Source organism: Cynocephalus volans, chromosome 10, assembly GCF_027409185.1.
Source record: "Cynocephalus volans isolate mCynVol1 chromosome 10, mCynVol1.pri, whole genome shotgun sequence".
Taxonomy (NCBI): Eukaryota; Metazoa; Chordata; class Mammalia; order Dermoptera; family Cynocephalidae; genus Cynocephalus; species Cynocephalus volans.
In genome coordinates this window covers 119,287,047-119,314,124 of record NC_084469.1, presented here as the reverse complement: position 1 = coordinate 119,314,124, position 27,078 = coordinate 119,287,047, and the positions used below count along the sequence as shown (strand labels likewise).

At 44.3% G+C, this 27,078-nt stretch overlaps 1 protein-coding gene across 1 annotated transcript in view; it reads left to right on the top strand.

Annotated features, from left to right (window-relative positions):
* Window positions 1-26,361: 26,361 nt before the first annotated feature.
* The window catches only part of HSD17B2 (hydroxysteroid 17-beta dehydrogenase 2), a 60,659-nt gene continuing 59,942 nt past the window's right edge, over window positions 26,362-27,078 (top strand). Inside the window, exon 1 of the mRNA XM_063110094.1 lies at window positions 26,362-26,629. Coding sequence (XP_062966164.1) covers window positions 26,362-26,629 — 268 coding nt within the window. The remainder of the gene's footprint in view (window positions 26,630-27,078) is intronic.

Here is a 27,078-nt window from a genome sequence, read left to right as displayed (position 1 = left end):
AAATCTCCTAATTTTTAATTCTTTTTTGTTTTTAAAATTATACCTTCCAGTCCAGATCAAACACAACCACAGATTAAACACCGCTCATGTGCTGTAGGACTAGGGTAATCGTATTGTCGGGGCTATTGTTGGAATCCTGCTGATGTAGCCAATTGTATGGCCAGGGCTAAAGCTATGACTGGGGTCAGGGCCCACAGACCTTTCAAACTTGTTGTACAGAGTGGGTGACAGACCCCTCATACACCAGGCTGGGTCACTATACCCCTCACGTGGCTGGCTGGGTCATCAGACCCCTCACATGCCAGGCTGGGTCAGCAAACCCCTCACATGCCGGTCCACAAGTTAGGTAACTGGAAAAGATCCCGGGAGCCATTGGCAGATGACACAAGCTCAGTCCTCAGCTTCCTCAGCAGCAGTAGCAGCAGGTTTCAAACAGATGCAGTAGTGGCAGTGGCAGTGGCAGTGGTGGCAGCCTCCCAGAGCACCCCAGGGGCCCTGGCAGCAACAGCAGCAGCCTCCACATGCCCCTACCTCCCCAGGCATCCCTGGGGTGGGGCCACTGTGGATCAGAGCCACTCGTCCTTTATACTTAAGTCTGATAACCTAGGACACCTGGGCGTGAGTCAGAGAACCCAGGAACACCTGAGTGCACATTCATACATACATTAGACAATAAGCAAGAAACACCTGGGCACATGCATGTTTACATCAATTGCTAGGAAAGATTCTGAACATCTGAGGGGGCCCTGACCATTTTCCTATATTTTCCCTACATGTGTCCACTGATCCAGTCAGGACTGTGAAGTTTCAGATTATTAAAGCTTCAGGGACCCACCAGGTCTTTACTCCTCACCTGCCAACTAGTTCCAGAATGATCTGAGGCAAAACCTTTAAAACTGACCTGACCAGGCGGCTCAGACGAGAATGGTACGGAAAAATTAATAATTTAGCAGGACAAACAGCAGTGAAACCTACCGATCAGGTTGGTAAAACCTTCGCAGGTTACCAGCCATTAAACTTGCCATTTAGGCTACCACTGGGAGCCACCCCCACCCTTCTTGATCCCCTACATCAACCGCACATAAAAATCTCAGCAAACACATTCCATAGAAAGCCCCGGGAAATTCTCATGAACGCTAAGCCAGCGGTTTTTCTTCAACCAGCTGTTAGATTTTCATATTCTTTATGGTTTCTGTTTTATTAATTAGTTTCCATCTGATTCCTTCTATGGCTGGACACACAGTCCTGTGTCTACGGTGGCCACTGCTTGAAGGCTTGTTCAGCAATTGCTTTCCTTTGTGGGGAGGGTTATATCTGACCTCAGTGGATACAGGTTAAAGGTATGCACACAATGAAGAAAAGGAATCATAATTACAAAAAGGCATAAACAACAACAACAACAACAAAAAAGTGAAAATCGCCTGACCCTTTGATAATACTAAGGTAATACTAAAGTAAAGTGAGGGTAATAAAGTTGACATCTCCTAAGGAAGTCATGAGAAGAAACTAATAAAAGATGGCTGGAGTCCTTTGGATTAGCAAAAACCTAATTAAATGCTAAGGATCACTAATAAGAATCTTAGATTATGCACACAGTTCCTTGATCCCTGAGACTTCAAAATGATGATGGAACTAATCCTCTGATATTATAATGCAATGTAGAAATCTAAGTGCCACTAGCCGTTGACCAACAGAGACTATGGAACAGAGAGAATTTAAGACTGATTTCATAAAAATTAAAGATTACTATATGTAGGTTAAGAAAGATAAAAATATCTCCCTGCCTTCTCCCCAAATTGTGTAACCCTATGATTAGGTGTTTTAAATTTCTGCACAGGTACTGACCAGAGGTAAAAGGTAACTGTGTTCTTCTTGTATTGAGATCTGGAAAATATGTTGAAGCTAGAGGGCTGGTGACATGGTGCAGTTCAAATTCTATGCATGATCTAAAAATGATTTACTTGTGTTTAATACAAAGCAGTCAAAGCCATAAAGATGATGAAGCCGTTAGAGACGATAAGGGGACGAGCCCTGATGCAGATGCAGGGGACGTGAGGGGTAAAACCTAAAAGGCCAAACACATTTGGGAAGAAGACTGGGGGCACAGCATTGCGTGAAGAGTAGTATTCTCAACACAGATAAGAGAATTTATGCCCACTGTCTTGAAACTAACTGAAGGCAGCAGGACAGCTGTCTTTAACTCAGGGTCATCACCTTAGCTGTATCAAATCTTCTTGTCCAGCTCCCCACTCAAACTCCTTTCACCCAGTTATCTGCTGCACAAAAGATCCTTGCAATTCTTCACAATGCTGATGACAAAAGAGATGAAATAATTTTACAACTGATATTTCCCATCTGTTTCCCAAACTACCGTATAAGCGCCCTATGAACACAGACCAGCAATATCTGCAGGGATAAGGAATATCTGGCAAATTGTAGACCCAGTAAATCTAAACGGGATGAATACTTCGCAAGCTCTTCAAATGCCCCTTTCTGCCACATCTGCAAGGAGTACTACACTTGTACTCCTCCCTCACTAGGTCAGCAGTTTGCCCCTTCAACAAATCAAAGTAGTGTCAGCTGACATTTATCAAGCTCTTACTCTGTGCCAGGCATTGTGCTAAACCCTGTCCATAAATTATTTCACTTGATGCTCATGACAACCCTCTGAGACAAGTACTAATTTGTTAAATTCCATTTTACAGATGAGAAAGCTGAGGTGCAGACACAAAGTGACTAACCCTAAGTCCTAGGGCTAGCAAATGGTAGAGCAGGGAGCCATACCCAGGGGAACCAAGGTGCATCTGACCCCAAGCTCACGCCTTAACCGCATCACCCCCTGGGCCTGTGCAGAATGCCTGAGCTGAAATGCTGGATACCGAGCCCATGCTGACCTGAGTCCTGTGCAGGCTTTCACAGTTAACGCATCCTGCAAGATCATGGGGACCCCCCAGATACCGGAGGAAAAGGAAGAAGGTACCGCATCTCCTCTATGAGGCGGTGATGAAGGTTAACATTCCTAGGTTGGAAATCCGACTCCTAGCCTTGGCTCTTCCACTAGTTCTCTGCATAACCCTGGGCAACTTGCTAAAGCTCTCTGATCCTGTTTCTGCTTCCCTAAAATGAAAATGAAAACCATCACCATCACCACCACCACGGCTACATGTATTATTTCTTCTAGTCTGGGCACTTTAAATGTTTGCCATCTAAGCCTCAGGACAATCTTCTGAGGTAGTTACTAATATTATCACTAGTTCCTCAGAGATGAGGAAGACAGTTCAGAGGTTAAGAAACATGCCCTGAAATTATGTAAGTCATAAGAGATTGAGCTGCATCCAGGGCTTGAAGCCAGGTCTGTACAGCTCGTAACCACAATGTATAATGCCTCACACTAGGGTAGCGCAACGCAGTGCTCACTCAGGTACTGCCTTACCACTTTTACAATTTGTCATATGCGGTACAATGGTTACTCACCTTTTACAACAAATATATTCACTTTAAATGGGAACCTCACATTGCCACTTAAAATGGGAAACCGGAATCATTCTGATGTCAGAGGTAGAGTCAAGGCTGCAGGGGCCCAATATTCGGCCTCGACCTGCCCAGTCCTCTTCCAGGTTCTTGACTCCACCACAGGAATGAATTCAAGAGCAGAGTCACAGTAGAAAGTGAGAACAGGTTTAATGTAACAGATAAGAAATACAGGTTCCATGGAGAGAGTGCGGCCTAGCTCCACAGACTGAGCAGGGTCCACACCACGTTTAACACAAAACTAAGTTCAGAACAGACATCAAGTCTAACACAAAAGCAAGAAACATAATTAAAGATCAGTACAGAGTGCAGGCTGACTCAAGAGAGTGAGCAGCCACCTGTTGAAAGTAAGTCTGATAAAGTAAAGCATACACACCTCAGCCAGCAAGGTACAGCCTGCCTCCAGGAAAATGAGCAGCAACCCTGCCTTCGCCTGGGATTCTGCTTTTACAGCTTCTCTCTCTAATGAGTATTCAATTAAGGGGGTGGTTCCCAGTTTTGTAGTATTAGTCTTGCTATGCTCTGTAGGGCTCTTCCTAGAGCATATTCATTGGTCAGACCCTATCACAGGTACCAGACATATTCAAGAATGTTCTGTGTTCTCCCACCTCTGGTGGAAGGTCATTCAGCTACCAGGGTTATACAACCCTTCTCTACTGAGCTTGCCCGCACACTGGATTTGCATAAGCCACCCCCTTTGTTCTCATTTCCCCTCTTGCTGGTGCTGAAAATAGGTCTAAAGGCAACAGCAAGCTTCTCTAGGGGAGGGCTCAGAGGAGGGGCCTGAGACCTCGGGGAGTGGCTCCAAACCCAGAGGCGTGTCCTGAAACCCCAGCCCAGGGAAACTGAGCTCCTCCTGTATCGATTTGTCATAGAGAGATGCTAATCTTTCCCCGAAGTGCGATGAAAACGAGAGACAGGCATCAAGTTTAGCTAGAAGCTATTGAAAGCTCCCAGCTTGGGGCCTGCTGTCTTAAAAAAAAAAAAAAAAAAAAAGAAAAGAAAAGGAAAAATAAAAGAAAAGAAAAGAGAGGCGAGCCAGTGTTTGACGCACTGCGACATTCTAGAAAGCCCAGCTGAGTCCGACCCCTTGGAAACAGATAGAGAGGTAAAAAGGGGATGATTTTTCCCGCCACCAGGGTCAGCGTCCCTCACTACCGACCCCTCCTTGGGGCTGCCACCTGTCGTCCATATCTGCACCCTGGCGCGCGGCCACAAGGGGCGCGTTCCAGGGCAAGGCCGGCCTTGCTAGCCTGGCCCGGGCTCCCCCTGGAGGCGCAGAGGCCCTCCGACCTAAGCCCGTTCACGGCGGCGACAGACGAGGCGCGAGATAGCAGGACCAGACCTCCCCGGCGGCCCCTGACCCCCGCCTCGGCCCGAGCGGTCGGCCCGACCCCCTGGAGCCACTTCCGGGCCTCTCTAGGAAGCCGGGAGGTCTCGCGTCTCTATGGTTCGCAGGGTCCTTGCCGAGCGGGCGCCGCAGGTTCACTCCGTGAGTCTCGCCCACGTCCCCAGCCCCCTTGTCCAGCGTGGCGGGAGCACTTTCAGGGTCACGTCTACTGCTCTTCCCACCTCCAGTTTCTGCCTTTAGGTTTCCGCCTTTGTCTTTGTGTACCCCCAACGCTGAGCATCCTGGTAAAGGGGCGCTGCTGAGCACAGTCAGTATTGCTTGGATAAACGTGTTGACCTAAAAAAGAAACTGAGGCCAAATCCACATAGCAAGGATTTATGAGCCAATATGACGATCGCAGCCGGAGAGATGCAGAGTCAGGTCACCCTGAGAAATGTGTTCCAAGGAGGCCAGCAGAGCTTAGCGGTTTAGAATCCCAGGAGGAGAAGGTCACAGGAGAGACAGAGAAAGGCAGCCGGATGTGATTACTTCATCAGGTTTTCTGTTGGTTGTACATGATGTATAGATTTGGGATTGTTACCAGGTTACATAGGGTTACAGGAAGAATTTGAAGTTATTTTAGGCTTTCTGGTGCCAGTAAGTCTGCTTCTAAGTAAAAGCGGTCTGTGATCATGTGTTTCAGGCCAGGTAGACGTGACTACTGATATCTCAGATCTCTCAAGACAGTGTGATCCAGCTGATCTGGTCCCAGCACATTCCTCTGGTTATCAGATGGACGGAAGGATGGTGGATGAGACTCCCTGAGACAACTGAATATTCACTGTCCATCAATCTTTTTCAGCCTCTGTTATCTCTGAGTCTCCTCATCTATGTGTGTCCATACGTTCTCCTGTGTCCCTGATTTTCCTTATATTTTCCGGCCTCACTTGTTCTCGTCACTAAGCAGGTAGTGGTGCCAAGACCTACTTTTGTTGCCAAAGGAACCAAGAACTTAAAAGCCCACGAAAGGGGGCAGGACCCGTGGCTCACTCGGGAGAGTGCGGGCTAGTAGCTCCGAGGCCGCGGGTTCAGATCCTTTATAGGGATGGCCGGTGTGCTCACTGGCTGAGCGTCGTGAGGGCAGCACCGTGTGGAGGGTTGCGCTCCCCTTACCGATCAGAGAAAAAAAAAAAAAAAAAGCCACGAAAGGAAGGTTGGAATTGTCATTCTTTTTAAAAATTTTTTATTTTATTTTATTTTTTTTTGGAATTGTCATTCTGAGCCATCCCTGAGAGGCCCACCTTTGTCTCCTCATTATGAGGGTGATTCTACAGAAAGTTGCAAACTTTGTGCACACACACACACACACACACACACACACATGCATGTGCTCACACACTCACACGTCCTGGAATGGACCCTGGCTGGGGAGGATTTTATTTTGGTGGCTCAAAGGATGGAGGTTTTGACTTCGTGTGCTGCTCTTGCCAATGAAACTGGTTCCACATTCAGACTCAAAGAGGCTCCTGTGATTTACAATATTTGTTGCTCAGTTTTCACCAAGAACACAAAGTCACGAGGACAAACTCAAGGCCTGGGATACAAAAATTAACAAAGGCCACGTGATGAAAACCAAGTTCCTGGCATTGGCCTCTCTGATAGGATCCTCTGACTTGCCTTCCTGTCTTGTCCTCAGCTGTGATCTGGCCATAAGTCTTAGGAGACTGAGATATGGTTGTACCAAGCAGTCTTAAGGGACAGCTTTGCTGTGGCTGCTCAGGATACATAAAGATTAGAAGAGAAGAGGAAGTGTATTCGAGGAGCTGGGAGACAAGCAATATGCTCTTGAGACCAGCTATGGAAGAAAAGTCTCCTGAGGATGCAGCACAGAAAACAGATTTCCCTGGGGGGAAATCAGAATGTCTTGGGGGATTTCAGGATCCTCTGAGGGATACCCAGATTTACTGTGTGATAAACATGAGAAGTGGTGAATTTAAATGTTAATATTCTTGTGCCATCAAGGATCTTTTAAGATATAAGCAGTTAGGTTTTTAAAGGAAAATTACAAACTTTATAATTACTTCCTTAGCTTCTACTGCAATTTCGTGAGTTGATTTTGTAAAGGTCTGTACAAGAAATCTAAGAAAGGACCAGAGAAAAAAGTTGACCTCAGTGTGAGTTTATATGTCAATCTTTGTTTAGTTTTGTTCCCCCCAATAATATATCTTGACAGTGGGTGATTTGAGACAGATCAGTTCGCTGTCATAATTTCTCACAGGTGTGCAGCACTATATATGTTACAAAGCACTTTCACACCATTAGCTCACTGAATTGTCACAGATATTGGTGTTAAGGTTCTTTGGGTTTCAAGTGGTAGAGAGCAGCTTTAGTTAACTTCAGATAAAAAGGGCAAGTTTTAGAATCGCCGAAAGAGTTGAAAAGCTGTTAGTGTTTATGGTAAGCAGTGCTAGCTTCTATAACGGTTAGCCCTGCAATGTCAGTGGTTTAGTGCAATAAAAGTGCATTTCTCACTGTCCTCACAGTCCGGTTCAGTCTGCAGGGAGGGGAAGAATGCTGTCTGGTCCACACCATCACTCAAGGACCCAGGCTTCCTTCATCTGTTATTCCATTATCTTCTACATGTTGCCTCCGAGGTCGCTGCAGAAGAGGACGTTAGAACTTGGCTCCCTTCTCCCCCCCAGTTAAAGTCTCTTGCAGACACTCGAGATTCTTCAGTCCCTTCACAGCACTTAGCCCATCTGAAATTACCTTGCCTATTACTAGAATGAAGTCTCCATGAGGGAAGAGACCTGCTTTACGGACTGGTGCATCTCTGCTGCCTATAATAGCGTGTGGCACAGAGAGAGAATTTCAGAAGTACTGCCGAATGGGGCTGGCTGGTTAACTCGGTTGGTTAGAGCACAGCGTTATAACACCACTGTCAAGGGTATAGGTCCCTGTAACAGCCAACTCCAAAATAATTTTTTTTTAGATTTAATTTCATTTTTTATTTTAACTTCTCAATGTACATTGTAGTTGATTTTCGTGTCCCTTTACCTGTTCCTCTTTCCCCGCTCCCTCTTTCCCCTCCCCGCTGCTATATCATATCTGTTCACTTGTCTTTACAAGTTCAAGGAATTGTTGTGATTGTTGTGTCTTCTTCCCCCACTACCCTTTATTTGTTTGTATATTTATTTATTTATTTGGAGCTCCAACAAAAAAGTGAAAACATGTGGTATTTCTCTTCTGTGCCTGACTTGTTTCACTTAATATAATTTTCTCTAAGTCCATCCATGTTGTTGCGAATGGTAGTATTTCATTCTTTAAAGTTAAATTATTATTTTTAAAAAATGAAAAAAATATTTTAAAAAGTATTGCTGAATGAAAGAGCAAGTGAATAAATGCTACATCTTTGGTTGTTCCTGTTCAAAACTCCAGGTTTGCAGGTGAGACTTTCTTTTACCCAGTTTGTGTCAGAAATCGCTTCTAGTATAATCAGCTATGGCAAGGGGGTGTAAGAATAGCTATTAATGTCTCGCTGCTGTAAACTGGGGCAATTTCTAAAGAAAATCATTTCGAGCTTGAAAGACACTCTAAAACCCTGTTACCTGCAAGTGTGGACCAGTAACATCAACATTACTTGGGACCTTATTTAGAAATGTTAAGTCTTGGGTCCCACTCTAGACCTAATAAATAAAAACCTACATTTTAGCAAAACCCCTAAGTAATTCCTATGCACAGTAAAGGTGGAGAAGCACCTAATAGGTGCTTTTATTAAAATAATAAAATAATATTTCATATAATAAAATATGAAGTAATAAAATATGGTAAAATAATGGCCCTAATAGGTGTTTACCATTATGACCATCTGAGGTGGGTAAGAGAGTATTTGTAATAGTCCCACGCTGCTCCTGGAAACCGAATGAGATTAAGGGACTTGCTTTAGGTCACAGAAATAATAAACGACAGAACTAAGATTAAAAGCCAAGGCTTCCGACTCCAAATTCCTCCACACTCCATGCTCTTCCCACTGTACTGCTCTATTTCCTGGATAAACCTATTTACTCTCACTAATTAAAAAAATCAAAAGGGGAAAATAAATAGAAAAAATAGAGCTACATTTAAATGTGGTTAATGGTTTCCAGAACTGATTTGTTTTAGAAAAGAAACAAGCATTTGTCATTTACACTGCATTTGTTAAAATGTTTTTCCCATTTCATATTGAAGACCTCTGCAAGGAACAATGAATGCCTCTCTCAGTCCTGATTAAGCTAAGTGTTTAAATGGTGCTGATTAAAACTACATGTTCTTTTCAGTATTTTGGCCAAGGGCTGCCTCTTCAGGGCTCAAGCATTTGGAGCTTTCCTAAAAGGGCTTGAAGGACCCTCTGAAATAGTAAAATAGTCTGCCACTTTGTTCTATAGTGTATTCAGGAACTGAGGAACATGGATACCAACTATGTTAGTTAGGTATCTTTGGGTAGCAAGTCACAGAAATCCATCCCAATACAGGCATATCAAAGGTAGAAGTGATTGGCTTCTGTAACTGGAAGCTCAGAAGTTGGCTCTAGCATCAGGGCCTCAAACATCAGAGGATTCTCTGCCCACCTCTCAGCTCACCTTAGTAATGTTTGGCTGGACCCCTCCCTGTGATAACAAGATGGGATTTGTTGGCAGCCAAAGCTGATAACTTCCTTATACCTTAAATCTGTTTTTCCTATTAGTTCCAATAAATGTCCCAGGGAAGACTCTGATTGGACAGTCATGGGTCCTGTGACCATCTGTTAACCAATCATTGTAGCTGGGAGATGATATATTCTTATTTGCTGGAGCAGATGATTATTCACCCAAGATGATGTATTAGTTTCCTGTTGCTGCTGTAACAAATTTCCATCAACTTGATGGCTTAAAACCACACATGTACTCTCTTATTATTCTGTAGGCCATAAGTTGGAAGTCACGTTCACTGGGCTAAAGTCAAGGTGCTGGCAGATCTGGTTCCTTGCGGAAGCTCTAGAGAAGAATTTGTTTTCTTGCTTTTTCCAGCTTCTAGAGCTGTATTCTTTGAATCCCTTGGCTCATGGTTCTTTCTTCCTCTGAGTCAGTAGCATAGCAGCTTGAAATCTCTCTTTGCTTCCATTGTTATCACATGACATTTTCTCTCTTCTGAGTTTGATTTCCCTTTGCCTCCCTCTTGTAAGGATACAGATAAAGATACATTAAGGACCCATGCAGATAATCTAGAATAATCTCTTCAAGACACTTAATTTAATCACATCTCCAAAGTCCCTTCACCATGTAAGATAACATTCATAGGTTCCAGGGAGTAGAACATGAATATATTTGGGGGCCATTATTCAGCCTAACACAGATGGGATTTAGTCCCACCCAACCACTGGATGGAGAAAGATTATTATAGAACATGTAAGATGTGGTTTCCCCGAAGGAAGGGACTTTTGGCACACATCAAAGAACCTACTCACTGCATCAACCAACAAAACTAACTTGTGCTTTGTAGAAAATTGCTGGTTGTTACCCAAAATATGTCCTTCCCTTCTTCCATAATAATGTTGTTTTACTAGAACATGTCCATCCAGGATAAAGCCACATTTGCTAGCCTCCCTTGCAACTAGATATCCTGTGTGGCTACATTTTTGCCAATGGTGTGTGAGGGAAAGTGATGAGTGCAATTTCTGCATCACATGCTTAAAAGGACATTGATTGCCCCCTTCGCTCTCTTCCCATGGACCAAAACTCACCTTAGTCAGTGACTTGTCTTCAAACTTGTCAATGAAGATAGCACCCTTGGGGATACTGGAACAACAAGATGGAAGAAACCTGAATCCCTGAATGACCTTGTAGAGTAGAGCTGTCTAGATTACCTGTACTGTTACTAATGATACAATATATTTTTAGTTGAAATTTTAGTTGAGATAATTGTAGGTTCATATACCATTGTGGGAAATAAAATAGAGAGCTCCTGCATATAGTTTGCTGAGTTTCCCTCAATGATAACATTTTCCAAAACAATATTATAATATCACAACCAACTTACTGACACTGATAGTATCCACAGATCTTATTCATATTTCTATTTTATTTCTACTCACTGGTGTGTGTGTTTAGATTTTTACAATTTCATCACGTGTAGGTTAGTGTATTTAGCCACTATATTTAGAGGGTTTACTTTTTTATAGTAGCTTAGACTTTATGCTAGCAAAGATAGTAGAGCCACATGTGCCAAGAAGAATGATGTATTAAAAAGCAAAAGATCCTGAAATGCATTCTCCTCACTGGTCTGCAAATTATATCCTTATGAAAGATAATCAGAATTTATTGGGCATCTGCCGTGTACCAAGCATCATGTTAAGTGCTTGGACAATGCAGTGAGAGGTAAGACAATCCCAGGAATGAGAACTGCAGTGGTTCCATTTATCATCCAAGAAGAGTTCTTTTATCTACTCCTGATTCCTCTGCAGCAACCCAAACATAAAAGACACTCATCCCCTAATGACTGGATCCTTGAGAAGACATCAGCTCCTGACCTGCTTCTTTTGGACTTCATTAAGAAAATGAAGCATAAACCTATTATTACATCCTTGTTGTGTGTAGGACCTCCCCTTATGAGTGTGTGTTTCAGAATAGTTTCTGCAAGGAATTCTGGTGTGATTGGATTGTAAGAGATAATCACCATGTGTTAGTTTGAGTTTTCTCAGAAACAGACCTCGAGGAAAGGATTCTAGTGCAAATTGTTTATTTTGGAAGTGATCCCAGGAAATACCAGTAGGGGAGTGTGGAAGTGAGACAGGAAAGGGAAAGAAGCCAGTTATTGCTGAGGATAACAGGATGGTGAGCTCACTCCTTCTGGAGAGACTCTGGAATGCAGTGTAAATGCCTTTCTGAGATTTACCCTATCTGAGGGGTAAGGCTGCTTGCTATTTACTCAGTAACACCCATTGGTTACTGGTTGAGACAACGTGTGGGGGGTGCATTTATTCTCCATCACTTCCAAGCTTCCCTGGACAAAGAAGTGCAAAAGAATTCATTCAGAAGGTGGGCAGGCGTGCACTGATGTGGTGTTGGGGGAAGGCAATGGGGCACCAGTAGCATCTCCACACTCCAGGATCTTGTAGTGCCTTTTGAGGGTGTTCTGTACTGGGGTTGTATCCATTGTCTCTCCTGCTCCAGTGGGTTCTTTGGGCACAGCTCCCAAAGTGTCTATTGAGGACGTGGCATGTAAGATGAATCTTGAAGAACACAGAGGAGTTTGCCCAGAGAGAGACATTTTGGTAGAAGAAATAACAGGGCAAAGACAGAGAATCAGCACTCGGTGCCACATGTTAGAGGAATGAAGAGGTGCTACTATGTCTGTGATGGGAAGAAAAAGGAAATAATATTCTGTATACTATTCAGAGTAATCAACCTGAAGGGGAAGGCCTTGTCCATGTGTTGGGAGTATCCAATAGGCCATTGAATGGTGGAAGAAGTCTAGAGGAGGGTGAAGGTTTACTCCAGATCCCTGATTCCACACTTTTCCTGAGATACCGTCTGTCATAGTCAGTTCAGGCTGCTATGACAAATTACCATAGACTGGAAAACATAAATGTAAACAACAAACATTTATTTCTCACAGTTCTGGAGGCTGGAAATCTAAGATCAGGGTGCCAGCATGGCTGGGTTCTGGCAAGCGTTCTCCTCGTGGCTGACAGTTTGCTCTCCTCTTCCTGTGTCCTTACACAGTGGAGAAAGAGCTAACTAGCTTTCTGGCCTTTACATATAAGGGCACTAATTCCATTCATGAGGGCTCCACCCTCCTGACCTAATCACCTCCCAAAGGCTCCACCTCCTAATACCATCACCTAGGAGGTGAGGATTTCAACATGAATTTTGGGGGACACAAACTTTGAGACCATAGCATCCTCTTCCTCAAAATAAGCATCTCCACCACTACTGGAGCATCTTTAGAGCTCCAGCATCTGACAATACTGTCCTGATACTCTTTGAGAGCCTCTCTCTAGCCCACGATCTATTCCTCTAGAGAACCACATGTTAAGATGTGGTGGTTTTCAAACAGGATGGTTGTGATCAGCTAAGAGGTGTTATAAGTAATGTCTTACTCATAGTATAGTTCACTAGAAGTAATGACTTCCCTTTCTAATCTTTCGACTTAGAGGAAGTAATGCAAAGAGATTAGAAGCATGGCTTTTGGAATCAGAGTGTTGGAGATTTGGATCATGGCTCTGCAAATAGGGGCTCTGAGCAGATGAAATGAGATGGTGCATGTGACCCCTACAGTCACCCTCTGGTGGTATTAGCTGCTCTTGTTATAGATTAGGTTCAAGATGATGTGTGCAAACCTTGTACAGGAGTGTTCCGTGACTGAAGCATTATTCGTAATAGCCTCAAAGCGTAAATAACCGAAATGTTCATCAACTGATGAATAAATAAATTAAATATGATATGTTTATACAGCAAAATATGATTCAGCCATAAAAAGCAATGAAATACCGATACATGCTCCAACATGGAGGAACCGTGAATAAATCATACTCATATTTTCATTAGCCAGTTTCAGAAGCCCGTCACTAAAGGCCACATATTGTGTCATTTCATTTACATAAAATGTCCAGACTAGGCAAATTCATAGAGACAGAAAGTAGGTTGGTGGTTTCTGGCAGCTGGGTTTTGGGGTGAAATGGGGAGTGACTGCTAATGGGTATGGGATTTCTTTTTGGAGTGATGAAATGTTATGATGGATGTGCAACTTGTGAATACTAAAAGCCATTGATTTGTACACTTCAAATGGATAAATTGTATGATATCTGAAATACACCTTGTATTAGTCTGCTTCTGTTGCTCATAACAAAATATCCAGAACTAGGTAATTTTCAAAGAAAACAGGATTTATTGCTTACAGTTTTGGAGGTTGGGGAGTTCAAAGTCCAGGTAGCACATCTGGTGAGGCTCTTCTTTGGCGGACTTCAGCAACACAGGGTATGACATTGAGACCTTTGTCTAACTCCTCTCTCCTCATTTTAAAGCCCTCAGAACCACACCCATGACCACCATTAAACTATCAAGGGATTGATCCAATTACTTAGGCATGGCCCTCACAATCTAATGTCCTCTTCAAGGCTCCACCTTTCAAGTATTGTAGTACGAATTCTCACCTTCTTAACATTGTCACAGTGGGGACTAAGCGTCCAACACATTAAAGTTTGGAGGGATACAATTCTGACCATGATATTCTGCCCCTGCCCCCTCCACCCAAAACTCATGTCTGTTTCACACACAAATACATTCATTTCATCCATAAAGTCTTAACTTGTTTCAACTCAAAAGTCCAAAGTATGAAGATGCCATCTGTGAAATCAAAACAAGTTATTTCCTTCAAGACACAGTGATGGGACGAGCATAGGGTACATATTCCCATTCAAAGAGGGAGAAATAGGCCAAAAGAAGGGTGTAGCAGGTCCTAAGCAAGTCCAAAACCCAGCAGGGCAGGCCTTGAATCTTAAAGCTGGTGAACTATGTATCTTGACTTGATGTCTGGCATTCTCTGCACACTGGTGTGGGGGATGGGTCCCTGAGTCCTCAGGCAGCTCCGCTTCTGTGGCTTTCCTGCTCTCCAGCCATGCTTCAGTTCTCCCAGGCTGGTGTTGCAGGCTGGTAGCTCTACAATTCTGGGGTCTTCATGGCAGTCCCACTCTCAAGGCTCCTCTAGTCATGGCACTGGTGGAGGTTTCCTGCTGCAACTCTTACCCCACGTTTCCTCTTGGCATTGCTCTAGTGAAGGTTGTATGTGGTGACTCTGCCCCTGTGACGGATCTCTTCCTGGGTCCCCAGCCTTTTCCATACATACTTTGAAATTGGGGTGGAGCCTGTCCTCAATGCCAAGTTCCAAAGTTGCTTCTCATTTTCAAATATTTGTTATATGCAACACCCCACTTCTCTGGTACCAATTTTCTGTATTAGTCCGTATCTGTTGCTTAGAACAGAAATGTCTGATACTGGGTAGTTTATAAGAAAATGAAATTGATTGCTTACAGATTCAGAGGCTGGGAAGTCTAACATCCAGGGAACACATCTGGTGAAGGCCTTGTTGGTGTTGACAGTGGCGCAGGGTCTCACATGGCAGATGGCGGATCAGAGAGAGAGCTAACTCCTCGTTCCTGCTTTTCACACCCTCAGAACCACACTGACGACCACCATTAAACCATCTATGGATTCATCCATTTACGTAGACATCGTCCTCACAATCTAATCACCTCTTCAAGGCCCCACCTTTTAATTACCATAAAGGATTTCCCACCTTCTTAACACTGTCACAATGTGGACTAAGCCTCCAAGAAATGAAACCTTGGGGAGACAAAATTCAATCCATAATACATCTTGATAAAGCTGCCGTTAAAAAGAAAGATACACCCATAATAGCATCGTTCTCATTCTAATTTCAATGTTGTGCTTGTGGGAGAGGACAGGATGGCCTCTCACCCTGGACGTGCCCATGGAAGTGTGTTGTGGATGGCAAAATCAGTGTGGGTCAAAGTTAGGAGGCACTGCCTTAGAAACATAAGCACGATTCTTCTTCTATTCCACTCTCTCAACTTGAGACTTTGCCCCGGGACCCTCCTGTCACTTTCCTCTCTCTCAGGGCAAGGAGAACAAGCACAAACCGGGAGGGAAAGTGATCTTTGAATAGTAAGTGGTTTTCAGTGAGCTGTACTGAAAACTGAGAGTCGACTTGTATTAGTTTTCATGATCCAATTACTTCATTTTGTCTCTCCTCTGACTGCGAGGGTAATTTTATGCCAGAATTATTTTAGTCATTCTGCTTATGCGTGCCTCAATATTTAGTGGGTGTTTACCTGGTCCACAGCAAACCCAAATGCTTTTGCTCCTTCAGAGGCCATGGCAGTACGCTGAGATATTACTAGGGGGCACGCAGTATAAAGTCCTTTTATTTCCTCACCCTTGTTTGGAAGGAATGTTGGGGTGGTGTTTCTTGGAAAGCAGTGTGTATGCTGTTCAGATGCATCTGCAAAACTGAAAGCAGTCCTGTGAATGCTGTGGGTTCAGTGTATGATACTAAACTCCATTCCACCACAGATGTTTCATTAGGGATTCAGCTATGTAAGACAAAGTAAAGTGTACCATTTGTTTCGACTTTCCTTTTTGCAAAGAACCTTTCCTCTCTGTCTGTCCTCTATTTGAATTTCTCTGTCACTGACGATATTGCTCATCCCCTTTTCCTGTAGAATCCTTTCTCTTTTATCTAACATGTCCCTGCGTACCCTGTGCTGTGTCGTCTCCTCCATTACTTTGTCCTCTCTTCTCCCTTCTCCGTGCTCTTGTTTTTGGTTCCTTTGACAGCTCCTAACTGGGTAAAACCTGGGAATCAACCTTCAGCCTTTTTTTCTTCTACACCTACATCCTTTTTCTAGAAGAGCTCTTCAGTTCTCTTGGTTTCAACTCTGAACCCTAGGCTGATGACTCCCAAATGTATATGATCTCGCCACTGGGAATTGTTTATGGGACGGTCCAACTGATCTTAACCCAGGGTCCAGAAGGGGACTCCTTATCTCCAGCAACATTTGGCACTGGTCGTACCATTTTGACACCCCCTTCTTTCCCTTCATGCTCAGATTAGTTTAATTTTGCTTTGCAAAATCTCTCAGACCCTTTTTCTCTTTCTATTCCTTCTACCACCTCCCTGTCTTCCTGATGGCCTCCTAACTAGTGGAACAACCCAGAATGCCAGCAAATTAACTTTGACAGTCTGCAAGATTTGAGGATCTCTTTGACAATCCATCCTGAGGTCAGACCACAGTGCTGTCTTCTAATCCTTCCACTCCCAGGCTCCAGAGACACCTGGCCCTGCACTCCTGCCCCAAGTTTAAGTATTTGAATTCTTTTTGAGTCATATGCCCCAAATTATATTTAAATGACCAACTATTAGAAAAAAAAAACTTCGTATTTCAGTTCAAGTAAACATGTTAACTGTACTCTCATGAAAAGCATTTAATTTTTGATGGATGAATAGTGTCCTACTCAGTTTGGGCTGCAATAACAAATTAGCATAGGCTGGTGGCTTATAAACAGCAGAAATTTTTCTCACAGTTATGGATGCTGGGAGTCTGGGATCAGGGTGCCAGCGTAGTCTGGTTCTGATGAGGGTCTTCTTCCAGAGTGCAGACTGCTGGCTTCTCTTTGTACCCTCATATGGCAGAAGGAAGGCAAGAAAGGTTTCAGGAGTCCCTTTGTAAGGGCACTAATCCCATTCAGGAGGGCTTCATCCTCATGACCTAATTATCTCCCAAAGACTCCACCCCAAAATGCCATTACATTGGGGGTTTAGGATTTCAACAAATGGATTTTGTGGGGACACAAACATTCAGTCCATAGCAGGCAGACAAAGCATGAAATTTGTTGTTGTTGTCATGAGTTTATCATTTAGATAATTTTTGTGGGAAAATTTTGAACACGTTAGGGAGGGTCAAGTGCATTAAGCAGGGGATCTGTGAGAAAGGAATTACAGGAGGTGGGGGATTAGGCAAGTGGACAAGAGCATTCCAAGCAGAGGGAACCACCAGGGCAATGCTCTGAGGCGGGAGGGTGCCCTATCTGTCTAAGGAGTGTCAAGGAGGCCCTTGCAGAGTGAGTGAGGGGACAGAGGTCAGAGATGGGCCCAAGAGCTACGGGGCGAGATCATCTAGCCTTGTAGCCTTTTGCATTTTGGCTTTTCCTCTGAGGAAGATGGTGAGCCTTTGCCAGGTTTTCAGCAGGTAAGTGATAAAATAAGATTAAATTTAAAAGAATTCCTCTGTTGCTGTGTTGAGAATGGACTGCAGGGACGAATTAAAGGGCAGAATCAAAGGGACGTATTGGAGGCTGTTGCTGGATCCAGGTAAGTGGTGATGATGGCTTGGACCAGGTGAGCAGCCGTGGAGGTGGTCAGACTGGTCAGGTAGTGAATATATTCTGAAGGTGGAACCAGCAAGACATCTTGATGGATCGGGTATGGACTTAGACAAAGAGCAGAGTCGAGGGGAGTCCAGTGCTTGTCTGCTGTGCTGCTAGAAGGATGAAGTTGTCCTTGCTGAGATGGGGATGGCTGCGGGTAAAGTAAGTTTGGAATGTGTCATTCGGGGCATGGAAGTTAGGGTAAACTATGAGATAACTCTGCAGTATAGAAGGAGAAGTTGAATCTGCAGGACTATATGGGAGAAAGGAGGAGGAGGAAGTCAAAGAGAACGAGAGAACCAAGAGAAATTCAAGGAAGCATCTATGAGGTGAGTGAGACCCCACAGTAGCAGAGGGAAGAGACAAAGGACCTTGTTAGTGAGTAGAGTTGTCTTTCCTGTTATATGTACTTTGGTGATTGCATTAGTTTCCTTGGGCTGCCATAAAAATTACCACAAACTTGATGGCTCAACAAAAATTTATTCTGTCACAGTTCTGGAGGCCAGAAGTCCGAAATCATTGTGTTGGCATGGCCATATTCCCTCTGATGGCTCCTGGGAAGGTTCCTTCCTCTCCTCCTCTGGCTTCTGGGGCCTCTAGGCATCCCTTGGCTGTGGCACTGTAGCACCAGTCTCTGCCTCTGTCTTCTCATGGCCTTTGACCTGTGTCTTCCTCTTCTGTTTCCTATAAGGATGTGTCGCTGGATTTAGAGTCCACTCTAATCCAAGATGATCTCATCCAGAGAACTTAACTTAATTACATCATCAAAGACCCTTGTTTTCCTAATAAGATCATACTCACAGGTTCCTGGAGTTAGGGTGTGGATGTATCTTTTGGAGGCCACTATTCACACCACTATAGGCATATAAATACTTCCTCTATCCCCATCTCTCCCACTTTAATTCTCAAGCCACTCAAGGTAGGAGGAACTTCAGTCAATTTTACTTTACTGCTATAAATTTTGTTTTGCAAACAGGCAAAAGCAGTTGAATTTCATATTGAAGTCAGAATAGTAGAGAGAAGCTGTGTCTGACAGGAGGCAGAAGGAACTGTGAAAAGGTAGGTCCCTAAGAATTTGAAGAAATCTTGGCCAGATTTAAGGCCATGGGATTGGGGATTTGAGCCAATCTTATCCAGATCCCAAAGTTTAGGAGGATCCAGCTGATATCTGGGTTATAATGACATAAAATATAACCGTATTATATATTCTACTTTGTAACCTGCTCTTCTTGCTTAAAAAATATTGCAAACATTTTCTCAAGCCATTAAATATTCTTCAACACGATTTTTAATGGCTATATAGCAGTCCATCTAGTGTAAGTACTGTAATTTATATAACAGATCCTTTATGGTGAGCCATTTAGGATGTTTTTACATTTTACATACGATAAATAACACCAAAATGAGCAACTCTCTTTATAAATCATTGTGCACATCTTTGATTATTTTCAAATGGGCTCATTTGAAATAACCATGAACTATGAATTGCTATTTTGTGATAGCAGTTTCTACTCATTGTTTTCTTTATGAACTAAAACTTTTCCTTCAGGCAGAAAAAAAAAAAAAAAGGAACATCTGGCTTATAGTGTAATTTACTTTCGGTATTCAGCTGTGCTCTCAAATTTTGAAATGTCTTTTTTCTCATAGACTCATCCTAGATTTGATTTCCCTCCTGGAGATACAGAGGCAAGTATGTTTCTTTCTGTGAACTTCGGCCTGGAGCCATGACTATGGGGGAGACACAATGCCAAAGTTTTGCATTAGTTGCTTTCAGTTCCTATTTCTCAATTTGTAAAACCCAAGAAGGAGGGAAAGAAAGTGGAAAGAATTCCATTGCAGGAGTTTTTGTTGGGACCCAAAAGACTTTTGTGATAATGGCTTCCATGAAAACTGTGATATACCAGATCATTTTTTACATAGATTATCCTTTCAACCAATATAAGGTACACGTTATCATCTCTATTATTGGCTAGCAGGCTGTAGCTCAGAGCAGAGAGGGCAAGTGACACAGTCAAATAAGTAGCAGAGTTGGAATTCTAACCCAGGTTGGTCTAACTCACACCCACGATGTTGTATGTTGGTGGGGTTCCTATATCTTTGAATTTTGAACACTAGTAAAATTTCAAACCAAAATTTGGAGTCACGTATGCTTTCCAACTTTTAATTTTGCAAAATAAGGGCATCCAAGCAGGAACAACCATTAAACTGTGATCTCCTATCACAATTTTATAGACTAAAAGGTATTTTAATGCCAAAAAGAGGAGGAAGGCTATAATCTCTGAAGACAGTCCTTTAAATGAAGTGAATTCAATCTTATGGACACTCAGTACAATTTTCCTTGCTGGTGATCATCGTCTCACCATGGCCTAGTTAAAAGGGGGCACTCTCTCCAGACCACGTTTAAGAACCGCTTCTAGAGATCCTGCTGTCATCCCTGCCTTGACGAATGGTTGCTCTAGCTTGGCTGGCCAACTTGGAAGGAGATGCATGGGGTCTATATCTCCCATTATTGGCCTAGGATGAACACTTTTTTGTAAATAACTCCTGAACCTGGAAGTGGACTAAAAGCCAATTGTGAGGTGAATCTGTTACTATTTAATTTCAGTGGATTGTCCCACCATACCCCATGTTTTTATTCTTGGATTTATGGTCATAAGTGCTTTCTAAAGGCAAAGTTAGCTTGTGTAGGTTGTCCACAGACAGAAAGACTATGGGAAAGGAAAATAAAATGCAAATCAGGCTGGTCTTCTGACTCATCAGTAAGGATGGGTTCCTGAAGTTAAACATTAGATGAGAACTCTGCACTGGACATTGTTCTAAACACTTGAGCTGCAACTCTGTCTCACCATCCTCCTGAGAACACCTGAGAGAGTGGTAAATATTATCCCCAGTTACAGCCCGCACAGCCCACGGAGGTACTGACAGCTGGGCTTGAGAGCTGTAAAGGAGCAAGGTTGGAGCCCATGTCAGCCTTCAACAGCCCTCCTGTGGTCCAGCAGCTGTGGAAGGCCTCCTTGTCGGAGGTAAGCTGACTGGTTGGCTCATTGGCAGTGCATTCGTGTGCACAAACACACATAACAGACACGCACACTTAAATACAGATACAAAGACAGACACACACCCCTACATATATATACACAAGTACACATACATCTACCCAAAGACACACACATATATACATATATACCTGCACATATTCACACCCACACACCTATGCACGTGTGCACACACACATACCCACACATATATACACATGCGCACACACACACACACAGACATCCCTCATATACCCCACACATAAACATAGACTCACACACCTATGTATTTATAGGCATACATATACTCATGCACATACACGTGCATACACACAGAGACATACTCTCATCCCCCACACCCAACCACTCAACCCACAGATACAATCACAGGCGCACACACATACATATACACCCCCCCCAATACTCCTGTGCACATGCACACACATACATGTATACACACAGACACACCCCCAGACAGACAGACACACATGGTACAAGCCCTGGTTATATGCCCAGTTCTGATGCTTACTGTCCCTATGATTCTATCAATTATTGTCCCCTGTCTGTTCCTCAGGCTCCTCACTGCAAACTGCAAGTTTAGACTAAATCAGTGACCATGTGCTTATGTGTCCAGGAGCCTTGGGGCTGCCTCAGGGCTGAGGGAAAAGCCCACACCTCACCCCGGCTTCCACTGGAACATCTAAGCTTTCCTTTGTTTCCCCAGTTGCTATTCCACTTAATGATTGCATTTTCACGATAGAGGCCATGACTTAAAAAGTTTGGAAACAAGCAGAGCATAGAGCTCCAGGAGAAAGGGTCAAGCTGGGGCAGGCACGGCCAAGGGGTCTCGGCGAGCAGCGATGGAGAGTGGTCAGTGCCCTGGCGTTCCTGGTTTCTCACAGCACTGTCCCGGTTCACCTCTCTGTTCAGGCCAACGTGGCGGTTGCGCGGCTGCATGAACAACACAACCTCTTTATAAATATATATTAAGATATTATATATTTTAGAATAGTTTTACAGTTACAGAAAAATTGTGAAGATAGTAGAGAATTCAACATAATAAAATATTCTTCAGTCATTTCAACAACATGATTTTTAAAATGTTTGAGCTGTTAAAGATGTGGTTGTTTAAGGCACTTAACACCAGACAAAACATATTCTACTGTATATAAGGGGCAAATACCTTTCCAATATCTGAAAGAAATAGAGCTAGGTGTCCTCTATGTGACTCCAAGTGGGAATGGAAGACAAATGCCAAGATAAGCTCAGCCTGGAGGACTTTCTTATACCTGAGCCATCCTGGACTGGGACGTCAGCCTTCAGAGGCAGTGTCTGTTCTCAGAGGTGTCTGGCAGTAGACAGGATGACCACTTGGGGGGGATGTTACAGAGAGAATTCCCACTTTAGATGGGAAGTTACTTCTTCAAATTCCTTTCTAATTTCAAGAGCCATTGATTTTAAGAAAGCATACATTTGAGGATTCTCAGATTTTTTTTTTTTTTTTTTTTTGCTGGCTGGCAGAAGGAAATAGCACATGGACCTGCTGGCATCATTAGCAAGAATGAGTTGATCCAGTTGGCTCTGTCCCCACAGAGAGCTGAGAGCAAGCTTGCCAAAAATGGGACACTGGCCAAGTGAGGATAACTTTAGGACAAAATGGTGGGGACAAGCGAGGATATAACTTTAGGACAAAATGAGGAAGTCCTCATTCAAAGGCAGAGCCACTCTCAGCTGGACGAGGACATTCACAGCTAGAAGGGGTTGTGTTAGATCTCACCTGAAAATCCTGCAATTCCCTGTGTTCCCCTATTGGTAAAAAGCCTTCCTTTCCAGCCCCCAACACCCCCAACTGGTCACTGCTCCTGTGGCAGTCCCCCCACTCCCCAGCAGCCCCGAAAGCTCTGCAAGGTCAGGAACCAGGTCCATATTATTCACTGCTGAATTCTCCTATGGCTGGTGCAAAACCAGTCGCCTAGAAGGCACTCAGAGACTTGCTCCTTGCTGTACTCATTTAACAAATATTAATTAAGTACCTGCATGCACCAGACGCTAGGCTAGGCATTTGGTGAATGGTAAAAGAGAAACAACAAACAGATATGATCTTTGCCTCCATGAAGTTCATGGTCTGGTAGGGGAGACAGAAACATTTCTTAGAAGGAACAAATTAAATATTTACTTGTGAACTGAGCTAAGTGCGATTGTAAGACCCGTGCACCATGCACAAATCCTACAGACTGGGACGGCTCACCTCACCAAGACCAAGAGACTGAGACCGATGCAATCAAGCAAGAGGGAGTTTATTCCAGCAAGCTGGGGTCACCTTGTCTCTTTGACAGAAGTGACCCCGCATTTACAGCACAGAAATCTTTTATAGTTTTTCTGACCCTGATAAGGAACAGCTCATTTCTCAATCGTTTGTCTTCCCTGGGGTCTGGCCAGGTGGCCTTTTGATAAGGAACCAGTTAGTTCCTGGAACTGGGTGGGGGACTTTCCCTCCCTTGGAATGTTTAGTATGCTCGGGCCTGACCTTCATACAGCCTTTTAGAACTCGCTTTACTTAGGCATTCGTTACAAAACTGTGTACATTAAAGATATATATATATATTTTTACTATTTCACTACAATTTCTTTACGTTCCCACACGATGAAGAGAATGGGAAAGGGGGTGGTGGAAGATATTGAGATTGGGTGGTGAGGAGGTGACATTTAAGTGGACATCTGAAGATGACCAGGGGAAGAGCTGCGTGATGCGCCCAGTGGAGAAATGGAAGAGGAGGAGGAGGCTAGCGAGGATCTCTCCTCCTGCCCACAGGAAAAGGATGAGGAGGCAGTGAGTGTTGCTAACGACGGGAAAAGTGGCACAAGGCAAGGATTATGTCATTCACTAATCAAAACAACCCTGGAGCACAGGGCCCTACCCCCATTGGACAGAGAAAGAAACTGAAACTCAGGCAGGACGCATAACTTGCTGATGCCCCCCCCAGCTAGTAAGCAGCAGAGCCAGGATTCCAACTCAGTTTAAATTTCACAAGACTTTAAAGCTCATGTTCTTAATATCATGCAGCCCTTCTCCATCAGGGTCAGGAAGCATCCTTACGTAGATTTGCACATTGCTGAGGGCAGCTTTTGCCCTCACCTTGAGACCCCCTGGGACTGAGCAGGTCTAGGACAGGGCTTCCAGCTGGGAAGTCACATGGGCTGTCTCCAGGAGGGTTACCTCATCTCAGGTGGGTGTGCACCTGGCAGGAAACCCACACAGGTATGTTTGCGCCAGCCCAGATGGGGGATCCACTGACAAAGTGCCAAAGGCCTCCAGCAAAGAGCTGTAACTAGTGTTGTATCCCCACCTGGGAAGCCAGGTATCCTTGACTGGCACTGACTCAACTGACTCCCAGCTGGTGAAAGGTGCCCTGTGCCTTGGCTGGCTGTATGTACAGCTGACAGGAGGGATGGGGTCTGTGGAGGAAGTGGCGTGCAGCCATAGAGAATCCACATCCTCATTCCTGAGCTTCCTGGCCTGGGGCCAGCAGCCTCTCTCCCTGCCTCAGGTGTCCGTGTGGCTGAGAGGCAGACAAGACTTGCCATCACCCCACGTGAGACCCTTAACCACTTTGTCATCCCCCTCACAGTCCCTGAGCACAGTAGGTTCACAAGCACTGCTTCCCACCCTGTCTTTCTTGGGTCTGGTGATAGTCCTGAGCCCAGGTGGGCTCTGCCTGGCCTCCCTTTATAGCTGACTGGCCAATGCAGTGACTCGCCATGGCTCACCAGAAGTCAGAAGCCAGTGTCCCTGACCCTGTCTAGAGCTCTGTCTATCTTCTTATCTGATATGCTGCTGGCACCCTCCTCCACAATTCCTGCCTCCTCTGCGTTATCCACAATGCACGTCCCTCCCCTCCCTCACCCTCAGCTAACTTCAGCATATATTTTGGGACAAGTCTATATTCTACTCGACACTGTATTTTATACAACCTCCTCTTGTTCTTTATTCCTCTCCTGTTTAAAGACAAGAATCACCAGCATTTATGAGGCTCCTTCTGGAGTTCCCAGCAGGGTGTGCTAAGTGCTTTACCTTAGTACTTCTATGATTATTATACAGCTTGAGAGGCGGAGGTCTAGGGAGATGAAGTTACCCACCCAAGCCTAGTGAGTTAGTCTGTGACGGAGCTAAGATTGGATTTGAATACAGGTCTTCTGATTTCACAGTGAGAACTTTTCTTGTCTCTCCAGCATGCCAACACCCAGCCTTTATCAGAATTCTGCATCTCTCCCAGCCAGGTGCCTGGCACACACAGGGCTCAGCTGCAAAGGGCTGGCTTTTCAGCTGGTAAGTCATAGATGTAGGTCTGATCCGCCACTCTTGGATAAGTAACTTATCCTCTCCCATCCTCAGTTTTCCTCTCTGTAAACTGGGCATAATAATATCCACTCATTTCAAAGGGCTCCAGTGAGGTGAAAGCAGGAAATAGCTAGCACGCAACATGACAATTGTTTGTTATTTTGCCTAACATAGGCAGCAGACTGGGTTCAGGGCATACAGCTCTGAGATAAGGCTGCTCGACTCCTCAGTGGTGTGATCTTGGGCATGTCTCTCAACCTCTCTGGTCCCGTTTCCTCACCTGTACAATTACTGCAATAATAAAATCTATTTCATAAGGCTGTTGTGTTCACAGAGAATGAACATACTGGCTGCTGTGTCCTCGTGCCTAGAACAGAGCCTGGCACAGCTCTCAATAAAGAGAATAAATGAATAAGTAGCTGAACACAGACCCTACTACAAATTAGTACCAGGAGATATTGGGTGCTACTGGTTATATTGCTGATGTTATTATCTCTGCCTGGCACCTCTCCCCCCGGAAAGACCAAAGCACTTTTCGTCTCACAAGGTCTCTTCCTGTGACTCCATATGTCTGCTCCATCCAACACTTCAGCCCGCCTGAGCAGGGAGATGCAGGCATCTTGCAGACACGAACCACATCAGTCCCACCTTTCCTTCCAGAATCTGTCCTCCAAACATCAGTGATTGCCTGGATTTACACACACACGCACACTCCTGAGTCAGAAAAAGGACTCAACAGACAGACGTGCCTCAGGCTTCTAAAGGAGAAAAGAGTATTTTCCTGCAAGCTAGAGGTTTTACTGTTCTCCGTTCAGTTTGAATTCTGTCAATTATTATCCAACTAGTCATCTCTTCAGAAGTGTAACTGTCACTAAAAAAAAAAAAAAAAAAAGCGTGTGTTTGTGGGTGAGTGTGTGTGCATATGGAGGGAGTGGGGAGTGATCAAACGGGAGTGCCCTGGTATTTATATTAAAGTGCACACCAGTTTAAATTCCATGGGAATTTGAGCCTGTGTGATTATGCATGCTTCATGCTCATTCGAAGGGTGCCGGGGCTTTCTCCCCCGCCTTCTTGCCTCTCCGTTCATATAAAAGGCCTCCAGGTAGCCTTTGCCCACTGAACTCACCAGCCCTGAGCACGTGAAGGTTCAGTGTCTTGCTGAAAATGAGCACTTTCTTCTCTGAGATGGTGTGGCTCTGCCTGGCTGTCACTGCGGTGCTGGGGGGGACAGTTCTTTTCAAATACAAGAAGAGCCCAGGGCAGGTGGGGAGTCTGGCGGCCTGCCTCGCTGGCCTCTGGGGAGTGGCTTGCCTGCTTAGCTGGTCCCTCTTCTGGGGCTTGCTCTTCCTCTCCTTGTCCTGTTTCCTTGTGCATACTTACTTCTCTGGCCAAGCGTTGTTACCTGTTGATGGGAAGGCAGTCCTGGTGACAGGTAAGCAGACGGCACGGTGATTCTCACTGAGGGCAGGATCTGACACTAGCTTTGCCTTAGGGGGACTTTTCCAAATTGGGCTTAAAAATAAAATACTTGGCATGGAGTAAGTGAAAGCACATACCCAGTGTGTTCTACTCCACTGTTTTGGCTTACTTCTTCAGGAGGTGCACTTGAAGGGGCTGGTGGTAAGAGGAAAGGTGAAGGTGAAACGCACCTAAGCAATGATCTTGTTAATTTCCCAGAAGTAGATATTAATAAGCAAAATTGGTATTTCATGTGTTTCGTTGTACCCAGGTTTCTTTAGGCTTAAATGGAATTTTGTTTGAGATGAATATTTGTCCAGCTTCTAGACCTGGGCTTGTCTTCCTTAGATGTGCAAGAAGGCTTATAAAGACTTCTTATAGGAAGTCTTATAAGGAGCCTTATAAAAGCTCCTGGATCTTGCT